This window comes from Chelonoidis abingdonii, chromosome 9 (genome assembly GCF_003597395.2).
Source record: "Chelonoidis abingdonii isolate Lonesome George chromosome 9, CheloAbing_2.0, whole genome shotgun sequence".
In the NCBI taxonomy this organism is placed as follows: Eukaryota; Metazoa; Chordata; order Testudines; family Testudinidae; genus Chelonoidis; species Chelonoidis abingdonii.
In genome coordinates this window covers 21,968,796-21,989,082 of record NC_133777.1, presented here as the reverse complement: position 1 = coordinate 21,989,082, position 20,287 = coordinate 21,968,796, and the positions used below count along the sequence as shown (strand labels likewise).

Here is a 20,287-nt window from a genome sequence, read left to right as displayed (position 1 = left end):
CTTATTTAACCAGCTGTTTTGTAGGTTAGATTTTGTTTGCCTCTAGTGAAAATTAAAGGGTTGCCATGAATTTTTGCCCTCGTTAATGATCCATTGGACTGAGTCAGGAAAAATGTGTTGTAATCCTGGCACAGTAAATTGCTGTGTGACTTGCGTCTGTTTCTTGTTTGCTTTGTCTTGTCTGTTTTAGATTGAGCTTTTCAGAAAAGGGAATCTCACTGTACACTGTCTAGTGCAATTCTGAGGCATCTAAATGTTACTGTAATTCATATCATCTCTGATTTGTCCTTGAAAGTCTCTGCTGCACTGTTTCATAGATTGCTTCTTAAATTTATAAAAATATCAAGGGAGCTGCAGCTCTGACATTTTTACAGGATGGGAGAAGGTACGAATAGGGAGCAAAACTGATTCTGAGCTGTTGGGCTTTTTCTGCTTCCTTCACCTTTTGTATGAATAATGTGGTGAACTATAGCTTCCACGCCTCCTCCTCCTGTGAATGTGTTGGATTTTGCAATACAGAAAACTGGCTTTTCTCACAGTAAGAACATAATTAAAAACAGGTTTTATACTTACACTGTAGATGTGTGTTTATATTTAATATGAACAAAACAGGTGTTTTGGCTGCTTGTCACATTTTGATGAATGTTTTAAAGTTTGTGAGGAATGTATAGGAGAGAAGGAAGAGCACAAATGATTCTTTGGGGAGATGGGGTGCGGAGTTAATCTAGGTTTTCCAAAAAATGGTGTTTCATAGTTTTGGGTATTCAGTATGAGGGAGCATGAATAATGAGAGAGACATGTTACACAATCTACTATAGGATTTCTAAAGTTTCTGAAACCTCAGTTACTTAATGTTTCTGTGAAATGAATTGATCTAGGAATAGAATTTATACAGTAAAATAAACTGTATTGCTGTAATCCATCTTCATACAGTTTGGACATCCTAGCATAGGTCATCTGGTAATATTGGAAGAGTTCTGAGGTATGTTGATACTGCTGTGTTCACCATGGTTTAGGACTGCATTATTACAACCCCCGTCTCCTCTCTCCCAACCCTCCATTTTTTGCATTTTGGTCTTTAAAGGGCAGAATGTATTGCACATTTACTTGTTAGCAAAATCCATGTCCCAAATTAAAGTCCAGTGGCCTGAATAGTTGATGATGGGCTAGCTAGCAAGGAAGACAGATGGGACTTTATTTCATAGGTACATACATGCATACATTTTTTTACAGTGCAAAGTGGCATAGTCACTTCACAATGTACACTAAACACAACACATGGGAGTCATTGGTGGCTAATCTTTCTCCACATTTTATGATCTTCACATAGCCTTAATGCCATACCATGTCCATCCAGTCAGCCACATTGATCCACACTCCCTGTGGGTGCCTTCTGACACCAGTCCCTGCAAAACTAGTTTTGGCAATCTTCTACTCATCTGACCCACCCTACCCACATGTCCTGCAAATTCAAGTTTTCTTTATCTGGTCATCTTAATACCAGGAATCACGCCAGTGAGGCTGTACATTTGGGTTATTTCCTTCTCTTTAATCATATGTTAGATACAACTAGTGTGCAGAAATTGCCTGTAGCATTTCAGTTTGAAGGCCAAAAGTCTCTTTAATGTCTTCTTTTCTTGCTATCCATGTCTTATCTTTATAGCAAGATATTGAAAACGAGAGACTGCCGCAAGCAATTTCATTTTACATTTCATCCTCACTCATGACACCTTTACATTTAACAACAAATACTTTGTCCAAATGTAGTAACAGCCACGGGTGCTAGGATGCCTCCCCAATATCTCCTTCAGTGTACCCCTTTTGGGTCTAAACCCAGCTTGTTCTTCAAACACAATATTAGATGCAGTTCTCTTCAGGATAATGTCCGGTAGCATTTTGTTAGGGTGTGTCAATAATGAGATTCTGCAGTAATTTCCATTAACAGCGGGGTCCCCCGTTTATATATAGGAACCATCAGGGACTGTGTCGAAGTCCTGGGCCCTCTTCCAAATTCTCAAATCACATTGACAAGCCTGTTGAATGCCTCTTCACTACTTTTAATTACAAGTAGTTCTGCTTGTACATTATCCACTTCAAGGACATTATTACTTTTCAGTGTCTGCATTGCTTTATCAAGTTCTTCGATCATAGGAGGTTCAGCAGCATAAGTCAAGCTTCTGACATAGATCTCTCCCTCACTTCCAACTTAAAATTATTTTTGCTCATATTATACAAGTCTCAAGTTATACTTACCTCACTTAATGAGTGAAAATGGTATTTTTCCTTCTGCAAAACTTTTTGAAAGAGTCTTGATATTTTGGTAGGCCTTTCTTGTGGCATTTGTCACAATAGTGTGATGCACTGTTGTCAAGCCAGTCTTCTTTTGCCTCTTCAGTCTTTCTCACATGACACGGAAGTGCTTGCTCGCTTGCTTGCCGTTTGATCCATCTTGCTTTGTGCTCTTAGCTTCCTTCATTGATCACACAACTTGATAATCTTCTCTGTGATCCAAGGCTGCTGCTCTAGGATCTGTTTCCTGAGGTATATGTAATAGAGCACATACATCTGCGGTGTATGTAATAGAGCATTACAGCTCCTGTGCATCTGATCTATGTTACCCTTGTGGAGGATCAGCAGCTTGCAGCTTTTGTTCAGTCATCTTGATTTCTACTTCACAGACTTTCCGTTTATCAACATTACAGTGGACTCTAAAGTCACTTGCTGGTTGTTTCTTGCATCACAATTAGATCTTTATGGTGGCTATTACTAACTTATGATCAGATTTTATGTTAGCCTTCTTGAGGGATTGATGTCCCATCACAACAGAACATCACCTCATTGAGATCATGATGAAGTCTATTTGGTATTGATTCTGAAAATCTGGCAGTGTCCCAGTCCATCACCATGACGGTTTGTGCTTGAAAAGGGTATTTAGTAATAGTAAGTCATTTACAGTTGCTTATTTCATGAGTTGCAGTCTTCTGCTGTTTCTTGCCATACCCAAAATTCTCAACACAGCTGCTCCATTGTGGGTAACTCTTGGGACCACTGCATGCATTGCGCTCACCTTGTACAATTAAGATGTCTGAGTTGAACAGATGCTAGCTCCTTCTCGATGTCACTCTAGAACAGGGGTAAGCAACCTTTCAGAAGTGGTGTGCCAAGCTCACTGTAATTTAAGGTTTCACATGCTGATAATACCTTTTAACATTTTTAGAAGGTCTCTCTCTGTAAATCTATATTGTATAATGTGACAAAGTTCCTCCTCTACCTTGGTGGGTCCTGCACTTATTGGCGGATTTGCTCACCTCAGAGATCTTCCCCTCTGGTGGAACCCACAGTCCGGGTCAACTCTTCCTGTGTCTGATAACACTTGTACTCCTCAGTCCTCCAGCAGCACACCCTCTCACTCTCAGTTCCTTGTGCCTCTTGCTCCCAGGTCCTCACAAGCGCACCACAAACTGAAGTGAGCTCCTCTTTAAACCCAGGTGCCCTGATTAGCCTGCCTTAATTGATTCTAGCAGCTTCTTGACTGGCTGCAGGTGTTCTAATCAGCCTGTCTGCCTTAATTGTTTCCAGAAAGCTGCTGATTGTTGTGGAACCTTCCCTGTTACCTTACCCAGGAAAAGGGGACCTACTTAACTTGGGACTAATATATCTGCCTTTTATCACTCTTCTGTAGCCATCTGGCCTGACTCTGTCACAATAAATAAACTATTGTTGTATTTACAGTAAATAAGGTTTTTAAAATATTTAAGACACTTCGTTTAAAATAAAATTAAAATGCTGATCTTATCAGTTTAGTGTGATCCTTGCCCTCACTTTTTCTTGCTGAGTTTTCCAATGTGGGCTACAGCAGGGGGTAACTGAAGAGTGCTGGGTTGAGGCCAGGAGCAGAACTCTGGGCTGGCTGCTGGGACCCCAGGTTGGCAGTGGCTGAGCGGGGCCGGCGGCCGGAACTCCAGACAAGCAGTGAGATGACCACTCAGCCCACCGTTGTCTCCGTTCAGTCCACTGCTGGTCTGGGGTTTCAGCAGAGGTGCAAGTAAGTTAAATTTCTTACAGGTACTGTCATATTGCAACCTCCCTTGCGGGGAGGAGCTCAGGGGCTGGGGATGTGAGGGTGTGTGTGGGGAACACTCAGGGCAGGGGGTGAGGATGTGGATGATGCAGGAGTCAGGGCTGAGTGGCATGAAGGCTCAGGGCAGGGGCTTGGGGTGTGTGGGTGGGGGAAAGTCCTGGGGGGTAGGGACTTGGGGCTGGCCTGGAACAGTCCCAGTTGCAGCTGGGTTACCTGGATGGTGGATGGGTCCCTGTCCCACGCTGTTCCTGTTACTGCCAAGGGAGCTGTGGGCCAGCTGTTTGGGGGCACTGCATCTGCAGACAAATGGAGGATGGTGGCAGAAGAACCTCGGCCTGATGCTCCTTTTCCCTCCGCCTGCAAGGGGCCTCAGCTGTGCATGCCACAGGGCCGGCATGTGCCTGTAGTGTCCTGGTAACCAGCCTGATTGCTTGCTGCTTAGTCCGGTGCACAGGGCTGCCAGCACCAGCCTGCTGGAGAGTTCCGGAAGCCAGCAGGCCCCCAGCTGGGAGTGCAACACGCGCCATGCCTCCAGCCGCAGCAGAGCGCCTCAGCATCAGCCTGGTCCGAGCGTGCATGCTTCGCCTTACTTTCACTTCTAGGTTCTGGCTGCGGGCCCCTTGCCAGCCAGGGTCCCAGTGGCCAGGACCCTGGCTGGCAAGGGGCCAGCAGCCAGAACCTCAGAGCAGCGGCAGGCTGAGTGGGGCCAGCAGCAGGGACCCCAGAGCGGCAGCGCTGCTGATCTGGAGTTCTGTCCGCCGGCTCCTGCCAGCCAGGGTTCCAGCCGCTGGCCCCGCTCAACCCACTGCCGTCCATCCAGGCCAGCAGCGGGCTGAGCGGGGCTGGCGGCCGGGACCCTAGGACTTTCTGGGGGAGGAGTGGGGAAGTGCCACATCTCCGTTCCTCGCCCTTCCTCCCAGAAATTCCTGAGTGTCGCCAAACAGCTATTTGGCATCACTTAGGACTTTCTGGGGTAGGGGGGAGGAGCGGGGATGCAGCATGCTCCAGAGAGGAGGTGGAGTGGGGGTGGGAAGAGGTGGGCCTGGAGTGGAGCGGGGACAGGAAGAGGCAGGTCTGGATCATCCCCCGGCAAAGTCAGCTCCTGTTCTTCAGGGAAGCTGCTGCTGCTGCGAAGGTGCTTCCTAGCATCCTTGCCTGCAGTGAGCTGTGCCTGTGTGAGGTAAGCCAGAGGCACTTTCCAACCACAGTACAGTACTGTACAGTATATAATGCCTTTTATCTACCCCCAAAAAATGTCCTTTGAACCTCCATCCCCCCGCATTTACATTAATTCTTATGGGAAAATTGGATTCATTTAATATCATTTCACTTAAAGTTGCATTTCTCAGGAGAGAGAGGCACAACAAGCAAGGAAAGACAAGAAGATCTAGATGTCTGGAAAAGGAAAAAAGAGTTCTCTGGTACAAAGATTTGTCTCCTCTCCATCCTCCAAAAGTTGACAGTCACGAAAGAGAGTAACTCCCCCTCCAACAAACTAACTATGAAGCCAGGTGGAAAAGTATCAGTCACTAAGGGTGACCTGAAGGACCTCCTATTAGGAAATCAAAAAGATGAATCAGGAGATGAGGGAAGAGTTATATGCTTACATTAAAGATATATAAAAAAATAAATTTAATGAGATTAATGGGAAAATATCAGATATGGAAACAGGATTAGACAAGCAATCAGACAGAATTACTAACCTAGAGGAAAGAATCCAAATAACTGTAAAAAGAGAAAAAGAAATAGAATTGGAGCTTGAGGACATGGAAAATGTTATTTCTGGGTTCTTTAAAGATTAAAGATATTCCAGAGGAGATTGAAGGTTGAAATCTGCTGGATGTATTGGCAGTAAAGATCAAATTTATATTGAGAGGGCTTGGAGTCCTTTTCCGTATCCCCCCAGCAGACTCCCAGACTAAGAGATCATTTCCCATTTACCCTTCTGTCAAGACAAGGATAAAATACTGAGGGTAAAGAGGGAGAGAGTTGAACCAGTGATTATTCCTAAACAGTCCATACAGATTTTCCCAGATCTGGTAACCTCAATCCTTTTGAAAGCAAAGAGTACTACACCTGATGACTGTACTACTAAGAACAATATAAGATACAAGTGAGGGTTCCCATTTGGGCTGTCGTTTAAATAGAAGGACAGATGTGTCTATCTCAGATCCAAAAGAAGGGAAATAGGTGTTCATGAGACATGGGAATAGGTGAATGGGCTCAGAACAATCTGAATCGGTCCTACAGGTCTCTAAAATCACTGAGAATCAGTGAGATCAGAGACAACCAGAACTAGTCAAGAAGATGCATCATCAAGACAACAGGACAGACGTGAGAGAAGAGTCTGGATGCAGAAGAATAAGATTAGTAAATGGTAGGGCTGTCAAGCGATTAAAAAAATTGCAATTGTGTGATTTAAAAATTGTTTGCAATTAATTGCACAATAAAAAATTAGTCACATGATTAATCACGCTGTTTAATAATAGTATGCCATTTAAAAAATATTTTGGGACGTTTTCTACATTTTCAAATATATTATTTTCAGTTACAACACGGAATACAAAGTGTACAGTGCTCACTTTATATTTTTTAGTACAAATATTTGCACTATAAAAACAAAAGAGATAGTATTTGTAAATTTCCTCGTTACAAGTACTGTAGGGCAATCTCTATCATGAAAGTTGAACTTACAAATGTAGAATTATGTATAAAAAAACTGCATTCAAAAATAAAACAATGTAAAACTTTACAGCCTACAAGTCCACTCAGTCCTACTTCTTGTTCAGCTAGTTGCTCAGACAAACACTGCTTTGGATCATTATCAAGCAGAACCCATCATTAGCATGGCAGCATGTCCTCTGGAATGGTGGCCGAAGCATGAAGGGGCATATGAATGTTTAACATATCTGGCACATAAATACCTTGCAACGCCGGCTACAGAAGTGCCATGTGAATGCCTGTTCTCACTTTCAGGTGACATATTAAATAAAAAGCAGGCAGCATTACCTCCCATAAATGTAAACAAATTTGTTTGTCTTAGCGATTGGCTGAACAAGAAGTAGGACTGAATGGGCTTATAGGCTTTAAAGTTTTATATTGTTTTGTTTTTGAGTGCAGTTACTTAACAAAAAAACTACATTGATAAATTACACTTTCACAATAGAGATTGCACTACAATACTTGTATTAGGTGAATTGAAAATTACTATTTTTTATCACTTTTACAGTGCAAATATTTGTAATGAAAAATAATATAAAATGAGCACTGTACACTTTGTATTCTGGGTTGTAAGCGAAATCAATATATTTGAAAATGTAGAAAAACATCCAAAATATTTAATAAATTTCAATTGTTGTTCTGTTTAACAGTGCAATTAAAACTGTGATTAATCGCGATTAATTTGAGTTAATTGCGTGAGTTAATTAAGATTGATCGACAGCCTTAGTAAATGGGCTAAGATATTACAATAAATAATGGATCATATACACATGTGGTTATAATTATAAAAGGATATAAATAAATGGAAGTTTGGCTGTATGGCATCCAGGATATTTTTCTCTGTGTGGATACAGTGTATTTAATGGGTATAATGTTATGGTTAATGTTGATTCATATTATAAACAAAGCTAATAATGAAATGGCAGGAGATCCAAATCTCCTCTGTTGAAGTAAGTTTCACTTTAGAGTTATCACAAACATTCAGAAATGTATATTAATTGGAGAAGGGTCAACTGTGGTGGAAAATTTTAAGAATCAGTGAACTCAAAGATAATGGCTGATATTATAAAGATATTTAATAATATTAGATAAAGCTTGGTTTTCAGGAATAGTTTAAACAAAACTTTAACGTTCCCATGGAGGAAGTAAGGAGAGACATGGCTCCTGCAGCTATAGGGCACCAGGGAACAATGATGGAATGCATAGAGAGGGAGGGAAGCAGGGTGTAAGAGAATCATGGAATCACAGAAGTGTAGGCCTGAAGGGCACCTTAGTAGGTCATCCACTACAGTCCCCTGCATTCAAGGCAGGACTAGTAATAACTAAACCATTTTAAGAACAGGTTAGACAAAAACTTTCAATGATGGAGATTACACAACTTCCCTAGGCAATTTGTTCCAGTGCTTAACTACCCTGACAGTGAGGAATTTTTTCCTAAGGTCCAGCCTAAACCGCCATTGCTGCAATTTAAGCACATTGCTTCTTGTCCTAGAACACAGACAAATGTTAAATATTATGTGTTTTAATAAAAAGTATATTAGAGCTCAGAATTTAAAAGTTTAGAGGAAATCAAACTCCGAATGAGGCTGGGTATAACAATATAGGAATTAGGAGGAGAAAAACAGTGTTTGTGGGATACTGTCTGTATGTTGAGAACTCCATCTAAAATGTCTTATTTAAAGAATAAATGTATGTAATGAAAACCTGGCATTTGGCTGGTTGGTCTAACTGCTTTCACCAAAAGGTAATGTTCTGGGTAAGAAGAGCACACTTGGTACTCGGGAAAGTTTAATATTGTAATGACTGTTAATGCTAAATGATGACCAATCCAATGATGACCAATCCAATAAAAAGGGATTTCTGCCACTGAAAGGATTTTTCTAGTCTAATTTATTTACAGGGAGTACTTGAAAAAATTATGATAAATTCCTGAGTTCGTCTTGGATACAGCTACTGTATGTCTCTCCAAAGAATCTAATAGAAGAAGAATGGCAACGTTCTTTGTTAAACATGTCTCTCTTATTGTTGAGGACAACTCAAACACTGAGGGAAAATATATTTGAATTAAGGAGTCCTTGAAAGATAAACTTCTCACCTTAGCAAATTGATGGCTTCTAATCAAGTTTTATTCTTTTTTTTTTTTTTTTTGTAAAGGGATTTAGGAAGTTGTATGGAAGAGGATATTACTCTGGGATGGGAGGGTGGGGAAGGGAGATTTTAGTGAGGTGCGTAATACCAGTTCTGGATCAATGCAGTGTACATGGAGAGTGTACAGGAGGAGTAAATGCAAATTTGTTGCATCACCTAAAAAATGAGGATCTGATGGATTTCTGGTGGGAAATGAATCCAGATATCAAGGACCATACGCGTTCTCTACTTTTGGATCTCATTCGAGGATTGATATGATTTTTTTTCTAAGACCTTTTTGGCTAATTTGGTCAAAAAAGATAATCTGGGTGTTTATAACACAGTCTGATTATTCCCCATGTATATATTACATTAAAAAGATTGGAACTCATTGGAAAAACAAAGGACCTGGTGGTTGAATAGAGCTTTGTTGTATGACTGCATTAGAATTCAAAAGCTGGAAGAAAATGTCCAGAAATATCTAGAAAAAAATTATAAGGAGGAGCTCAATGCTGGAAAGGCAGTAATGAGGGGGATCCTTATAATCAAGCATCATATGTCAAAAAATGAGAATTCTTGAAGCGAGTTTGGTTAAAGAACTTTCTGTTTTGGAAGATAGATGTAAATGTACAGGATTGAAAAGTGCATAAGAAAGTAAAAGAGAGGAAATGGAAGTTTAACCTTTTATAAGCAGTAGGGCTGAGCAAACACTTAGATACCTGAAATTAAAATATTATGAAAGGGGTAATAAAGCTGATATACATACATATACACACACACCCATGCACTTGTGTGCACACAATTTCAATTGAAAGATGCTTGTAAGAAAACAGTCCAGATGAAAAGATGGGAGAGGGATTTGGACAAACCAATTGCTCTGAATGAGTGGATCTCTATATTTGAAAGGGGATATACATCTTCAATTTGTGTACCACACAAAGAAATTCCTGTAAAGATTGCATTTGACTCCATGTAGAGATCAATCCTATTTTTGCTGGTAGGGTGGTGCACTGTGTTGGAGCCTCAGGGACAGGGGAACATACCTGCACATGTGATGGTTTTGTCCAGAAATTGGATAGTTTTGGGAGGAAATTATTAAAGAGATTAATGTTCTGACAAAATTCCAGCTTCCTAGAGATCCTCTGACCTGATTACTTAATGTTCCAGTAAAAAAATACACATTTTAAACAGAACGACAATTTTTTTTATTGTTAGCTAGGCTTTATATTGCACATTATTGGAAAAAGAAGGCTCCTCCTATGAAATTATAGTATAATAAAATGTCCTTTTAATAGAAAATCTTTCATACCAAGTACGTAATCAAGAGCAGCACCAAAAAGAGAATAGTTATTTAGAAATTTGGTCATCCTTTTTAGTGTACTCAGAGGAAGAAGGCTCTTCAGCCACCAACCCAGAATCTTTAGCCTAATTATTAGTGTGCTGCAGCAACACTCACATTCCTATGTTGCTGCAGCAACTCTTTCCGTGCAGCTGTGTGGGAGGGTCATGATCCTGGTTAAAAACGTGTTTTGTGAAAAGACATGTTCCATTCTAAGATCCAGTGCTTTGAGTACCCCTGTAAACTATGGAATCAGAATACATAACTATTCAATCTCTCTCTCATCCCTCCTTTCCCCCACACTTTCATTTCTTTTGTTCATTGGAACTAATACTTTTCCTCAGGAGTTGAATTTTTTTATGTACCGGTAGCTATTTTTTAGAAGAAGTCTTAAATCATGGTTGAGTTCTTAGTTTTCTGAATGTCTGAAACCTCTTGTCATGTCTTCTCTTCTGTCACTTCAATTTTAGTCTAAAACTCCAAATCCAGATTTACTATGATGTTGAGAGTGGATATATGTGGTAAATAGTTCTCTTCTTTTTTGGCCATCTGAATTTTTATAGCTAAATAGCCTTCAAGTGTTTGTTAATGGTAGTCATGGTGTGACTTAATGAGATCTTGTAAGAGTCCCCAGAGGAAGGCCTCTCCTCCTCTGACTATTGAGAGGAGAATCCAGCTATTCATTCAGACCAGGCAGTGTGTGTGGCCCAGAAGTGGAAGTAAGAGCATGATGTTTAATCATATATTTCATATTTTAGTGCTTTTGGGTATCCGAATAGAAAACAGTCTCAATTAGACAGAAGTTCTGCAGAATCCACTACAAAAAAATTTCATCTTGAAGCCAAAAAATACAACTAAACAGGAATTCATCTAAAGGATTGTTGGAGAGCCATATTTCCTTGTTGTTAAGTGGAAAAAAGCCATGTGATACCACACTTTTTAACAAAGATGTTACATTTTGATTTATGTAAGAGTGTTTGTTTAGGAACTGGTGAATACTGCAGTGTGAGATGTCATTTTAAATTAACAGAAAACTTGAAGCTTCATAAGCATGAATTTAGTATAATCTTTAAAATGGCTCGTTTAAAAAGCATTAAAATGTACACAGTATTTTTTCAGCAAACATCTGATATCCAGATACACAGCAATTACATTACAGTAGTTGTTCTTTGAGCTAGGTTACTTTAGTACTGCATTGCTCATATTTGACATTCTTGGTTTTATGTCCAAGAATGTTTGCTCTAATGGCAAATTACAGTGGAATTAAAAGCTGAAACTGTCTTGTGCAGTATAATTTCAGTGCATTGTGGATAAAATGTGGTGGTTATTCTCTTCAGACCTTGGTTTTTTAATCAAGTCTTGATAAATTTAGACTGTTATGGGTAAGTAGTTTATAGAGAACAAGAGAAGGTGCAATTTTATTTTTATGTATAGATTTTACATGCAGGAAATCTTTACTTTTTAAGACCTGATCTCAGTTGTTGGTGGGTTCATCTCTTTTACCCAACAAATATTCTTCAGATTACTTACAGTCCAAAGGAGACATGAAAGGTGAGCATGTAGAATGTTAATTTCATATATATCTGAGCCATAACAAATAGATCAATTTTTCAGTGTCTGTTGGTGTTGCCCTGAGACTGCTTTTGTAGCTGAGTCTGAAGATATGTTAAATCATTAGCGTCTTCATAAAATACAGTTGTCTTTGATATGAGTTTAATCAGTGTTTTTATGGAGCAAAAAAATGTCCTGATCAAACTATGGGGAAAATATAAAATATTCTTGCACAAAGAACAGATCATTCTGCATTTAAAAAAGATGAAATTGTGAATGATTTTTATAGAACACTGGTGCTAGACAAATCTTCCACCCGGCAAGTTAATTTTAAGACTGCATTATTTTCCAGACAATTTATGCAGTCGATATGGTGAACTGTCATTATTACTAAAATTTATAGCTGGCCCATGAATGCTGTATACCAAAATTAAAAATAGACAGACCCACCTGCTTCATTAAATACTCTTGCTGTATTCATTCTGTCAGGATGACCATGTTATCTTGCTTTTTTTAATTTCAGTTTTACAGCTACCAGCACAATGGGGAAAAGAAGTATGAGTCCTATTCAAGAGGAAACTGGCTCTGATGATATAGAAGAGAGAGAAATCCAAGACACAGAGCTTGATGAAACAGATTGCTGTGCAGAGTCTGTTCCAGAGGGAAGGAAGAGAGCCAAAAAGTTCAAAAAAGTCAAGGAGCAAGATCCAACAGGTAAGAGCAATGTGTCTGAATGTTCATTTTTGTCCTTTTTGTATTTGGAACCACCTTAACCCTAAGGTGCAAGTTGTCTTTTGAATGTTAAACGTTGCTCTTATCCATATAGTTATCTATCTTAAGACAGTGCTTTAATTTAAAGCCCATTTTGAATTGCAAACTATGGGATTGCATTGATCAATGTATAAAAAAAAAAATTGCCAACAAGATAGAAACTTGAAATATTTGTGACTTAGATTTTGGGCCAGAAGAAAGCTCGGGTGGGAGCATCATTTACTAGAAGATTACTTTTCATTGTAAAATAAAGGGATAATCTTGGTGATTTCAGCTAATTTTTTCTCCCAATGTGTGGCTATGCACTCTCTTGACAATTAGGGTAATCTGGGACACTTTTTTGCTTATGCTATGGAAATTTGAAAATTTGGGTACTGGAAGCATGATTTTGCAATTTTTCCCCAATCAGTCCAACAAATCTGTGCGTATTGCAAGACTTAACTTTTTGTTTTAGTCTATTGGCTTGAGTAGATGGAGTCTTATTTATCAACTTGGCATAGGTTAAGCTGACACATCATTGGTTGTATTTTGTTAGATGGTCTTTTATATTGATTGCAAATATACTCAGCTTTTAATAAATCTTCCAGCTTCCCTGATTAAGTTCATGAACTCCTCTTATTTTAATATTATTTAGCACTTACATAGGGTTTTAAATGCTCAAAGCACTACACAACATTAACTGATTCCTAAAACATTGTGAAAGGTAGATAAAATACCTCTTACATATGGGGAAACTGAGGCAGAAAAATGAAGGGACTTTCATACGGTCACACATCAAGTCAGACATCAGAACTTGGGGCATTCTGAATCACCAATCTTGAGCTCTATATTCCACACCATAATGTCCACCTTATAAAAAAAAAAAAAAAAAAAATCCTCCGACTAGAGCATGTGTATACATGTTGTTGATCATGTTTAGTTTCCCATAATATGAACCAGGTCATCTCTAAAGATATTACGTGTTCTCTCCCTAGCTCCAAAAATGTCAATGCTTATTTGATATAAGCAAACTCATCTCCTGGCTTACAGAAACATCTTTCCTCTCTATCACCAGGTAGAAGAGGAAAAAACTGACCATTTCCCATTTTCAGTATAGCTAAGTGGATGTCATATGTTATACATAAATTGGTTTTTCTTATTACTCTGAATAAACATTTGAGGTCCAGCAAAATGTTAAATGGGAAATTCTTGACACTTTAATTTGGAATAAAAATGTGATTTATTAAATATAGAGTCCTCTTTCTCGTAATAGCTTTATAATCATGTCATACGGATTCTGAAATGATGGTCATGCCTAAGTGACTTCTGTTTTTAGCTATCTAAAACAAATTACGGATTTACTTGTGTGTCTGGAATTAATGTCGTGTTGGCCACTTCATGAAGACTAAGAGCCTATTGACAAATAGGATTAACAGTAGGTGACTTCCTCTTTCATTGTGTGTACTTGCCTCCTGTTAATTAAGGGCAGGTGAATACTTGTTTTGAAGGCAGTAGGGATGCTGAACTGACTTGCGAACAAAGTTTCCATATTAATAGCAGTTCATAATAGTGTGTGTGTTTACATGTACTTCTTACAAAGGGAGGTATATAATAAGGTTATAGGGATCTTGTAACTTTTGTGTTTGGATGAACAAATCCAGCCGTTGAATCTAGATAAAGCAACAAAGATACAAAAAGTAGGAATTGTGATAGTACCTTCCTACCCAGCCTTGATGTCAACCATTGTAATTTTTTCTCTTTTTATAGAGATATTTGCCCCATATTAAATATAATTAGGTTAAATATAGGAAGTTATAAAGACTTTCCCAAATATATCATATCAGAATTATTTAATTTAAAACCTAACTATGCCACTATTGCTTTGTTTTCCAAATTAGTACTGGCCAATTGTCTGAACTACTGAGCAGTTCAGAGTTATTCTGTTCATGTGGTATTAACTTGTATAGCTTAAACCTGAAAGTAGAATCTGTGGACACTATTTATGACAGCAATAAGCATATTGTCAAATCTAAATTTTGTCAACAATCATTGTGGTGCACCCATATTTGCTTTCACTTTTATGCAAGTGTCACTTCATTACATACTTGAAATGCAGAGTGCACAGTCATGACTCTACTGGATGAAAAGGAAAATGAAATGTAAGCATTGAGGGGAATATTCTTTTCATAATAAAGAGAACACTGCTGTTAACCAGTTTATTCAGTATCTGTACTATTTCAGTCACAGATATCATGTGAAAGTTTTGGCATGCTCACAGGTTCAAGCGTTGCATATTAATCACTCTGTTTAGCAAGTAGCTTTGTGCAAATGGCCTGCAGTTTAAACAAATCTTTAGGTTGTATGTACAGCATATCAAAAAGCTTTTAGGGACCAATGCCACATTATTAAATGTTGTCAATGTTTCCTAAAGGAGCAAAATGTAAGTTGCCAGTGTTGTGATGTTCTCATATCTGTTCTACGTTGGAGGATGAGTAGAACATTTTAGCTGACCCACCTTATTGTAGGTTGCAAAAATCTTTTTGGTTATGTACTGCCAAATTCTGGATTTGTCTAAACAATAAAGGAGCACTTTGTTTTGCCATGTAACGTATGTATGCATGTCTTGTTTGTGTCTTGGTATGAAGATGTGTAATTTGAAAGTTAATTATATTTGTGAAAAAAGTAAACCAAAATCAACGTTTCCAAACCCCTCACCCCCCCCCCCCAAAAAAAAAAAAAAGAAAACAAGCCTAGGGCTATAATTGTTTAAATAAACATACCCAGTGTTCTGTGTACATCTTCCATATGGGCTCAGCTGTAGCTGTAGTTTGTATTCTTATTTGCTTGTAAGACTCACAGCCGAAGTTACCTAGTGCTGTAGTCCACATTTAAAATAGTATAGCGGCAGAGCTGCAGTGCTGCAGCTGTCCTGCTTAGCGCTTCAGTGTACGCACTGAATACCACATTGGGAGGGGTACCATGGTAGGTATGTTATATAGGTTTTTACCTTGTTTTTGTATTTGTACTTACAACTTGGAAACAGAAGATTAGAGAACCTGGAGATAGTGCCATCACCCTCAGAGCCTAGAGAGCAACTGACCCAGAACAAAGGACCCACACCCAAAAACTTCCCTCCCTTGAGATTTGAAAATATTTTGTTTCCTGATTGGTCCTTTGGTCAGGTGGTGTTTGTTACCCCTTTCCAGGTGAAAGAGACATTAACCCTTAGCTATCTGTTTATGACAAGGTAATCCACCTGCACAAGAGGCAGTCTCTAGATTGACTGAAGAATTCTTCCATCAACCTAGTGCTGTCTTTACCAGGGGTTAGGTTGGCTTAATTATGTCTCACGAGGGTGTGGATTTTTCCCACCCCTGAGAGATGTAGCTGTGCTGATCTAACTTTTTAGTGTAGACCAACCCTTTGTATGAGTGTTCCTTCCTTTTGACTTGCATATTAATACTTTATAAACTCTACAATCAGAGTATTTTGAACTAAAGTTTTGAATTAGATTGCTAGAGAACTGACTGTTGGCTTCTCACACATCTGAAAGCTATTTAGATACATTTGCAGGTTCATTGTTGAGCTACTCACATGTGTGACTTGGTCATTTGTGACGTAATTTGGAGGGGGTGGCTGTTTAGCTTCCTTCATCCACTGATGTAGATGTAGTCACATAATGTCTTTATCACAGCGGTTCCCAAACTGTGAGTTGCATCCCCAAATGGGGTCGTGCAGTCAGAAAATGGGGTCATGGCAATCCCTAGTGTGTAGAGGATGATATTTTGCTCTGCACAGCATGATCTCACATGTATGGGGCAAGCGAAGTTGCAATGCAGAGCAAAATGGCATCCTCCATGCGGCGTGACATCGCACATGTATGGCGTGTGCAAGGTCATGTTGTGTGGAGGATGCCATTTTGCTCTACAAAATGATGTCCTCCATGCTGTCTGAGCTCCTGGAGGGAGATAATTCATTAAAATAGGGTTGTGCCTGCAAACATTTGGGAACCCCTGCTCTATCAAGTGTTATTCCCACAGTAAATGTGGTGTTTAAAGGGGAAATGTTATACAACGTAACTATTTAATGAGAGCACAGATCAAAGAATTGAGAGATCCTGTGTTTACATAGAGTTCCTTTTAATCTTTTTTGATCAGCCATCCTTTTTGAAAGTGATTTGTGTGGGAATAATCACTATTCTCTCCTCTCCCCTCCTTTGTGTATAACCTGTTTGTTTGTTTTTTTGAGCCTCCATTTGTTTTCACAAGTTAAGTAGGAAGGTTGCCTACATGCCTCCTAGTCTTGCTCTTTGTCTGAGATGTACAATTTTTACCACACATTACATCCTCCTCCAGGCATAGGTGTGTCAATATGACCTGGGGAACAAAATGTACTCAAGCTGCTTCTGGTCTAAGTATTCAGCCATGCAATTTCATTGCCATGTGAAGACTTCTATATAATGGTTGTCACTTTATTGTGGCCTAGAGAAAACACCATTTTCCTGTCTAATATATCATATACAATTATAGTTTATACCCACTGTCAAAGTTTTTCATCCGCCTCTAGTGGCTGGCTCCTGTAGAAGATGACAACCCACTACTGTCAGCTACTCTTTTAACTCAAGTTGTAGAGGTCTGTGATGTATATCTAAAGCAGCTATACTCAGAACTCAGTAGTTCAGGAACCAAATTAGCAATCAACATTACCCAAAAGAGCCACAGGATTGTGAATTGTTTCACTTAGTATTTTTGTATATATATCCTTTTCACCCGAAATGACTGATCTAGTATTCTACAGTTGGTTAATAATTAAATCACACAGTGTTTTAATATCATGTACTGCAAAGAGCCTCAGGAGACAAATTAAAGAGCCACTTGCAGCTCCCGAGCCTGACTGAGTATCTATATGTATCATTGATCTACAGGTTTTAATCCTGCTGATGACCCATGAAGGGAACAGTGTGATTCCACATAGTGGAATTTGTTTTCTTCAGTTTGCTCTTTTAAAAACCTGGGAGATTACACACACCAAAGTTGTTAAAAGAACATTTGAGTGCTTTAGTTTGCAACCTTATAGTTAGAAAATGTCAGAATTATGGTTACTTATGCAAACTGAATTTGATGCCCATGTACATTTGCATTGTGATACTTTAATTTCATAATTTTTTCCCCCATAGGACCCCTGCCTCATTCAGTGTCCAGGGTGGACAATGCTCACCTAATGAGCAGCTATTCAATTTTTTGTTTTAGCTTCACAATGCACCGTACCTTATGTACTGCACACTAGTCAAACCCTGATCTGAATACAAAATTATTTCCTTGGGACTTTCTTGTGCCACTCATTGCTGTAGTATATGAATGCATCACAAATATTAATGACTTTATATTCGTAATACCCCATGGAGGTGGTCTTACCTTCATTTTTGCAAATGGACAACTGAGACACAGTATGGGGAGGAGGTGAGCAGCTCTCAGTAGTGAAAGAACTGGTTAAGGACTATTTAGAAAAGCTGGAAGTGCACAAGTCCATGGGTCCAGATCTGATGCATCCAAGGGTGCTGAAGGAGTTGTCTGATGTGATTGCAGAGCCATTGGCCATTATCTTTGAAAATTCGTGGTGATGGGGGAGGTCCTGGACGACTGGAAAAAGGCAAATATAGTGCCCGTATTTAAAAAAGAAAAGAGAGTGAACCACAGACCGCTCAGCTTCACTTCAGTCCCCAGCAAAACCATGGAGCACGTCCTCAAGGAATCGATTCTGAAGCACTTGGAGGAGAGGAAGGTGATCAGGAACAGTCAACATGGATTCACTAGGGACAAGTCATGCCTGACTAACCTGATTGCCTTCTATGATGAGATAACTGGCTCTGTGGATCTGGGGAAAGCGGTGGATGTGATATATCTTGACTTTAGCAAAGCTTTTTATACAGTCTCCCACAGTATTCTTGCCAGCAAGTTAAAGAAGTATGGATTGGATGAATGGACTATAAGGTGGCTAGAAAGCTGGCTAGATTGTCGGGCTCAATGGGTAGTGATCAATGGCTCAATGTCAGTTGGCAACTCAATATCAAAATGGAGCCCCAGGGACCCCCCCCCCCCCCCCCCCCCCCCCCCTCAGTCTTGGCTGGTTTGTCCATCTTAATCCCATCATCCAGATCATTAATAATTGCACCCTTAGAAATTCGGCCAGTATACTAAAGTAGGGGAAGAGTAATATCTGGAGATAGGATAGTCCAGCATTACTAGACAAATTGGAGGATTGGACAAAGAATAGATGAGTTACATGTTCAAGTGCTGAGTCCTGCACTTAGGAACCCATGCATGCTACGGCTGGGGACTGACGGCTAATGCACTTGCAGAAAAGGACCTGGGGATTACAGTGTCAGAACTGAATGATCAGCAGTGCCTCATTGCCAAGAAAGCCAACACATATTGGGCGTATAGTAGGAGTATGCCAGCAGATCAAGGAAGTGATTATTCCCCTCTATTCACTTTGGAAGTGGACCATCCAAGATTCATTGAACTCCCATCCAACAGTTTGTAATTTCAGCCACTTTGAGGAGCAGTCCATTTGTGTCTAACTGCAATTCCAAAGGCTACCAGCCAGTCTGTAACGACAATCCGAACTCTTACATATTAAGTCATCTGAGTCATCTTTTTTTAAGACAGTCAAATTGTAGAGATACCCAATAAGGAAACAATGTATGTTTCCATACATATTGTTACGTCTGCACACATTTTTTTAGAATATGTGACAGTATTACAAAACTGACAACTTTTTCACACCTTAATTTAGTATATTTTAAACATATGGTGGGATGCGTTCTTTTTTCATGAAGGTGGTAAATGTACTTAATTGCACAATACAATTGATTAAAAGAAATACCAATACAAGAAAAGCATCTATTTCCTAGTTTGAGTGGGAAATTAGCTGTCAGTTGAACATTGGACTGCGTATTAGCTAGGATCAATATAGCATGAAAGAGGCAAACGAAGGGCAACATTTTGGTCAGGTAGACTGTGCACTGACGGAGATGTGTATTTTTTTTCCCAGGCTCTTCCATTGACCTTAATGTGATGGTGGGCAAGTCACTTCACCTCTCTGTACCTCTATTTTTCCCCTTTCCCTTATTTTATTATCGTCTCTATCAGATAGTCCCTGCCAAAGGTTTACAAATCTCTCACTATGTGTAGGATAACACAGGGCATCCCAGAAGAATGGCCAGACTGGGTCAGACTTGGTCCATGTAGCCCCAGTATTCCTGTCTTCTGATAGTGCCAAATACCAGGTGCTTCAGAGAGAAATGAACAGAAACAGGTAATCATCGATGATCTTCTGGTCCCTGTTGTCCATTTCCCAGCTTCTGGCAATCAGAGGCTAAGGGATGCCCAGAGCATGGGGTTGCTCCTCGACCATCTGGCTAATAGCATTGGATGGACCTATCCTCCTTCTCAGTGATCTAAAAAAAAAAAGAAAAAAAATAAAACGTATGGCAGAATCTATTATTATTTGTATGATAGCGCAGGTGGATTTTCACCTCTGACATTGTGCTCTCCCTATATGCACAATTGCTTGGGCTAGTCATGTTAGTTGGGAGTTTATATAGAAGTTGAGAGGAGCATTAATGTGGGTTGTGTACTGAAGGGAGAGGGCCCTATCAAAGTTTTACTGAGTTTTGGGCAAACCCCAAATGAATTCTCAGTCTCTGGAGAGTCAAT

The 20,287-nt window shown here is 39.5% G+C and overlaps 1 protein-coding gene across 3 annotated transcripts in view; it reads left to right on the top strand.

The window, feature by feature from the left end:
• Nucleotides 1-20,287, top strand: part of PARN (poly(A)-specific ribonuclease) — a 139,197-nt gene that overhangs the window by 115,401 nt on the left and 3,509 nt on the right. For 2 of the 3 annotated variants that reach the window (XM_032779661.2, XM_032779662.2), the window contains one exon: nucleotides 12,343-12,533. In XM_032779661.2, the coding sequence (XP_032635552.1) occupies nucleotides 12,343-12,533 (191 nt within the window). Of the gene's footprint in view, nucleotides 1-12,342; nucleotides 12,534-20,287 lie in introns of those variants that run through there. The other variant, XM_075069266.1, reaches the window with a different exon arrangement.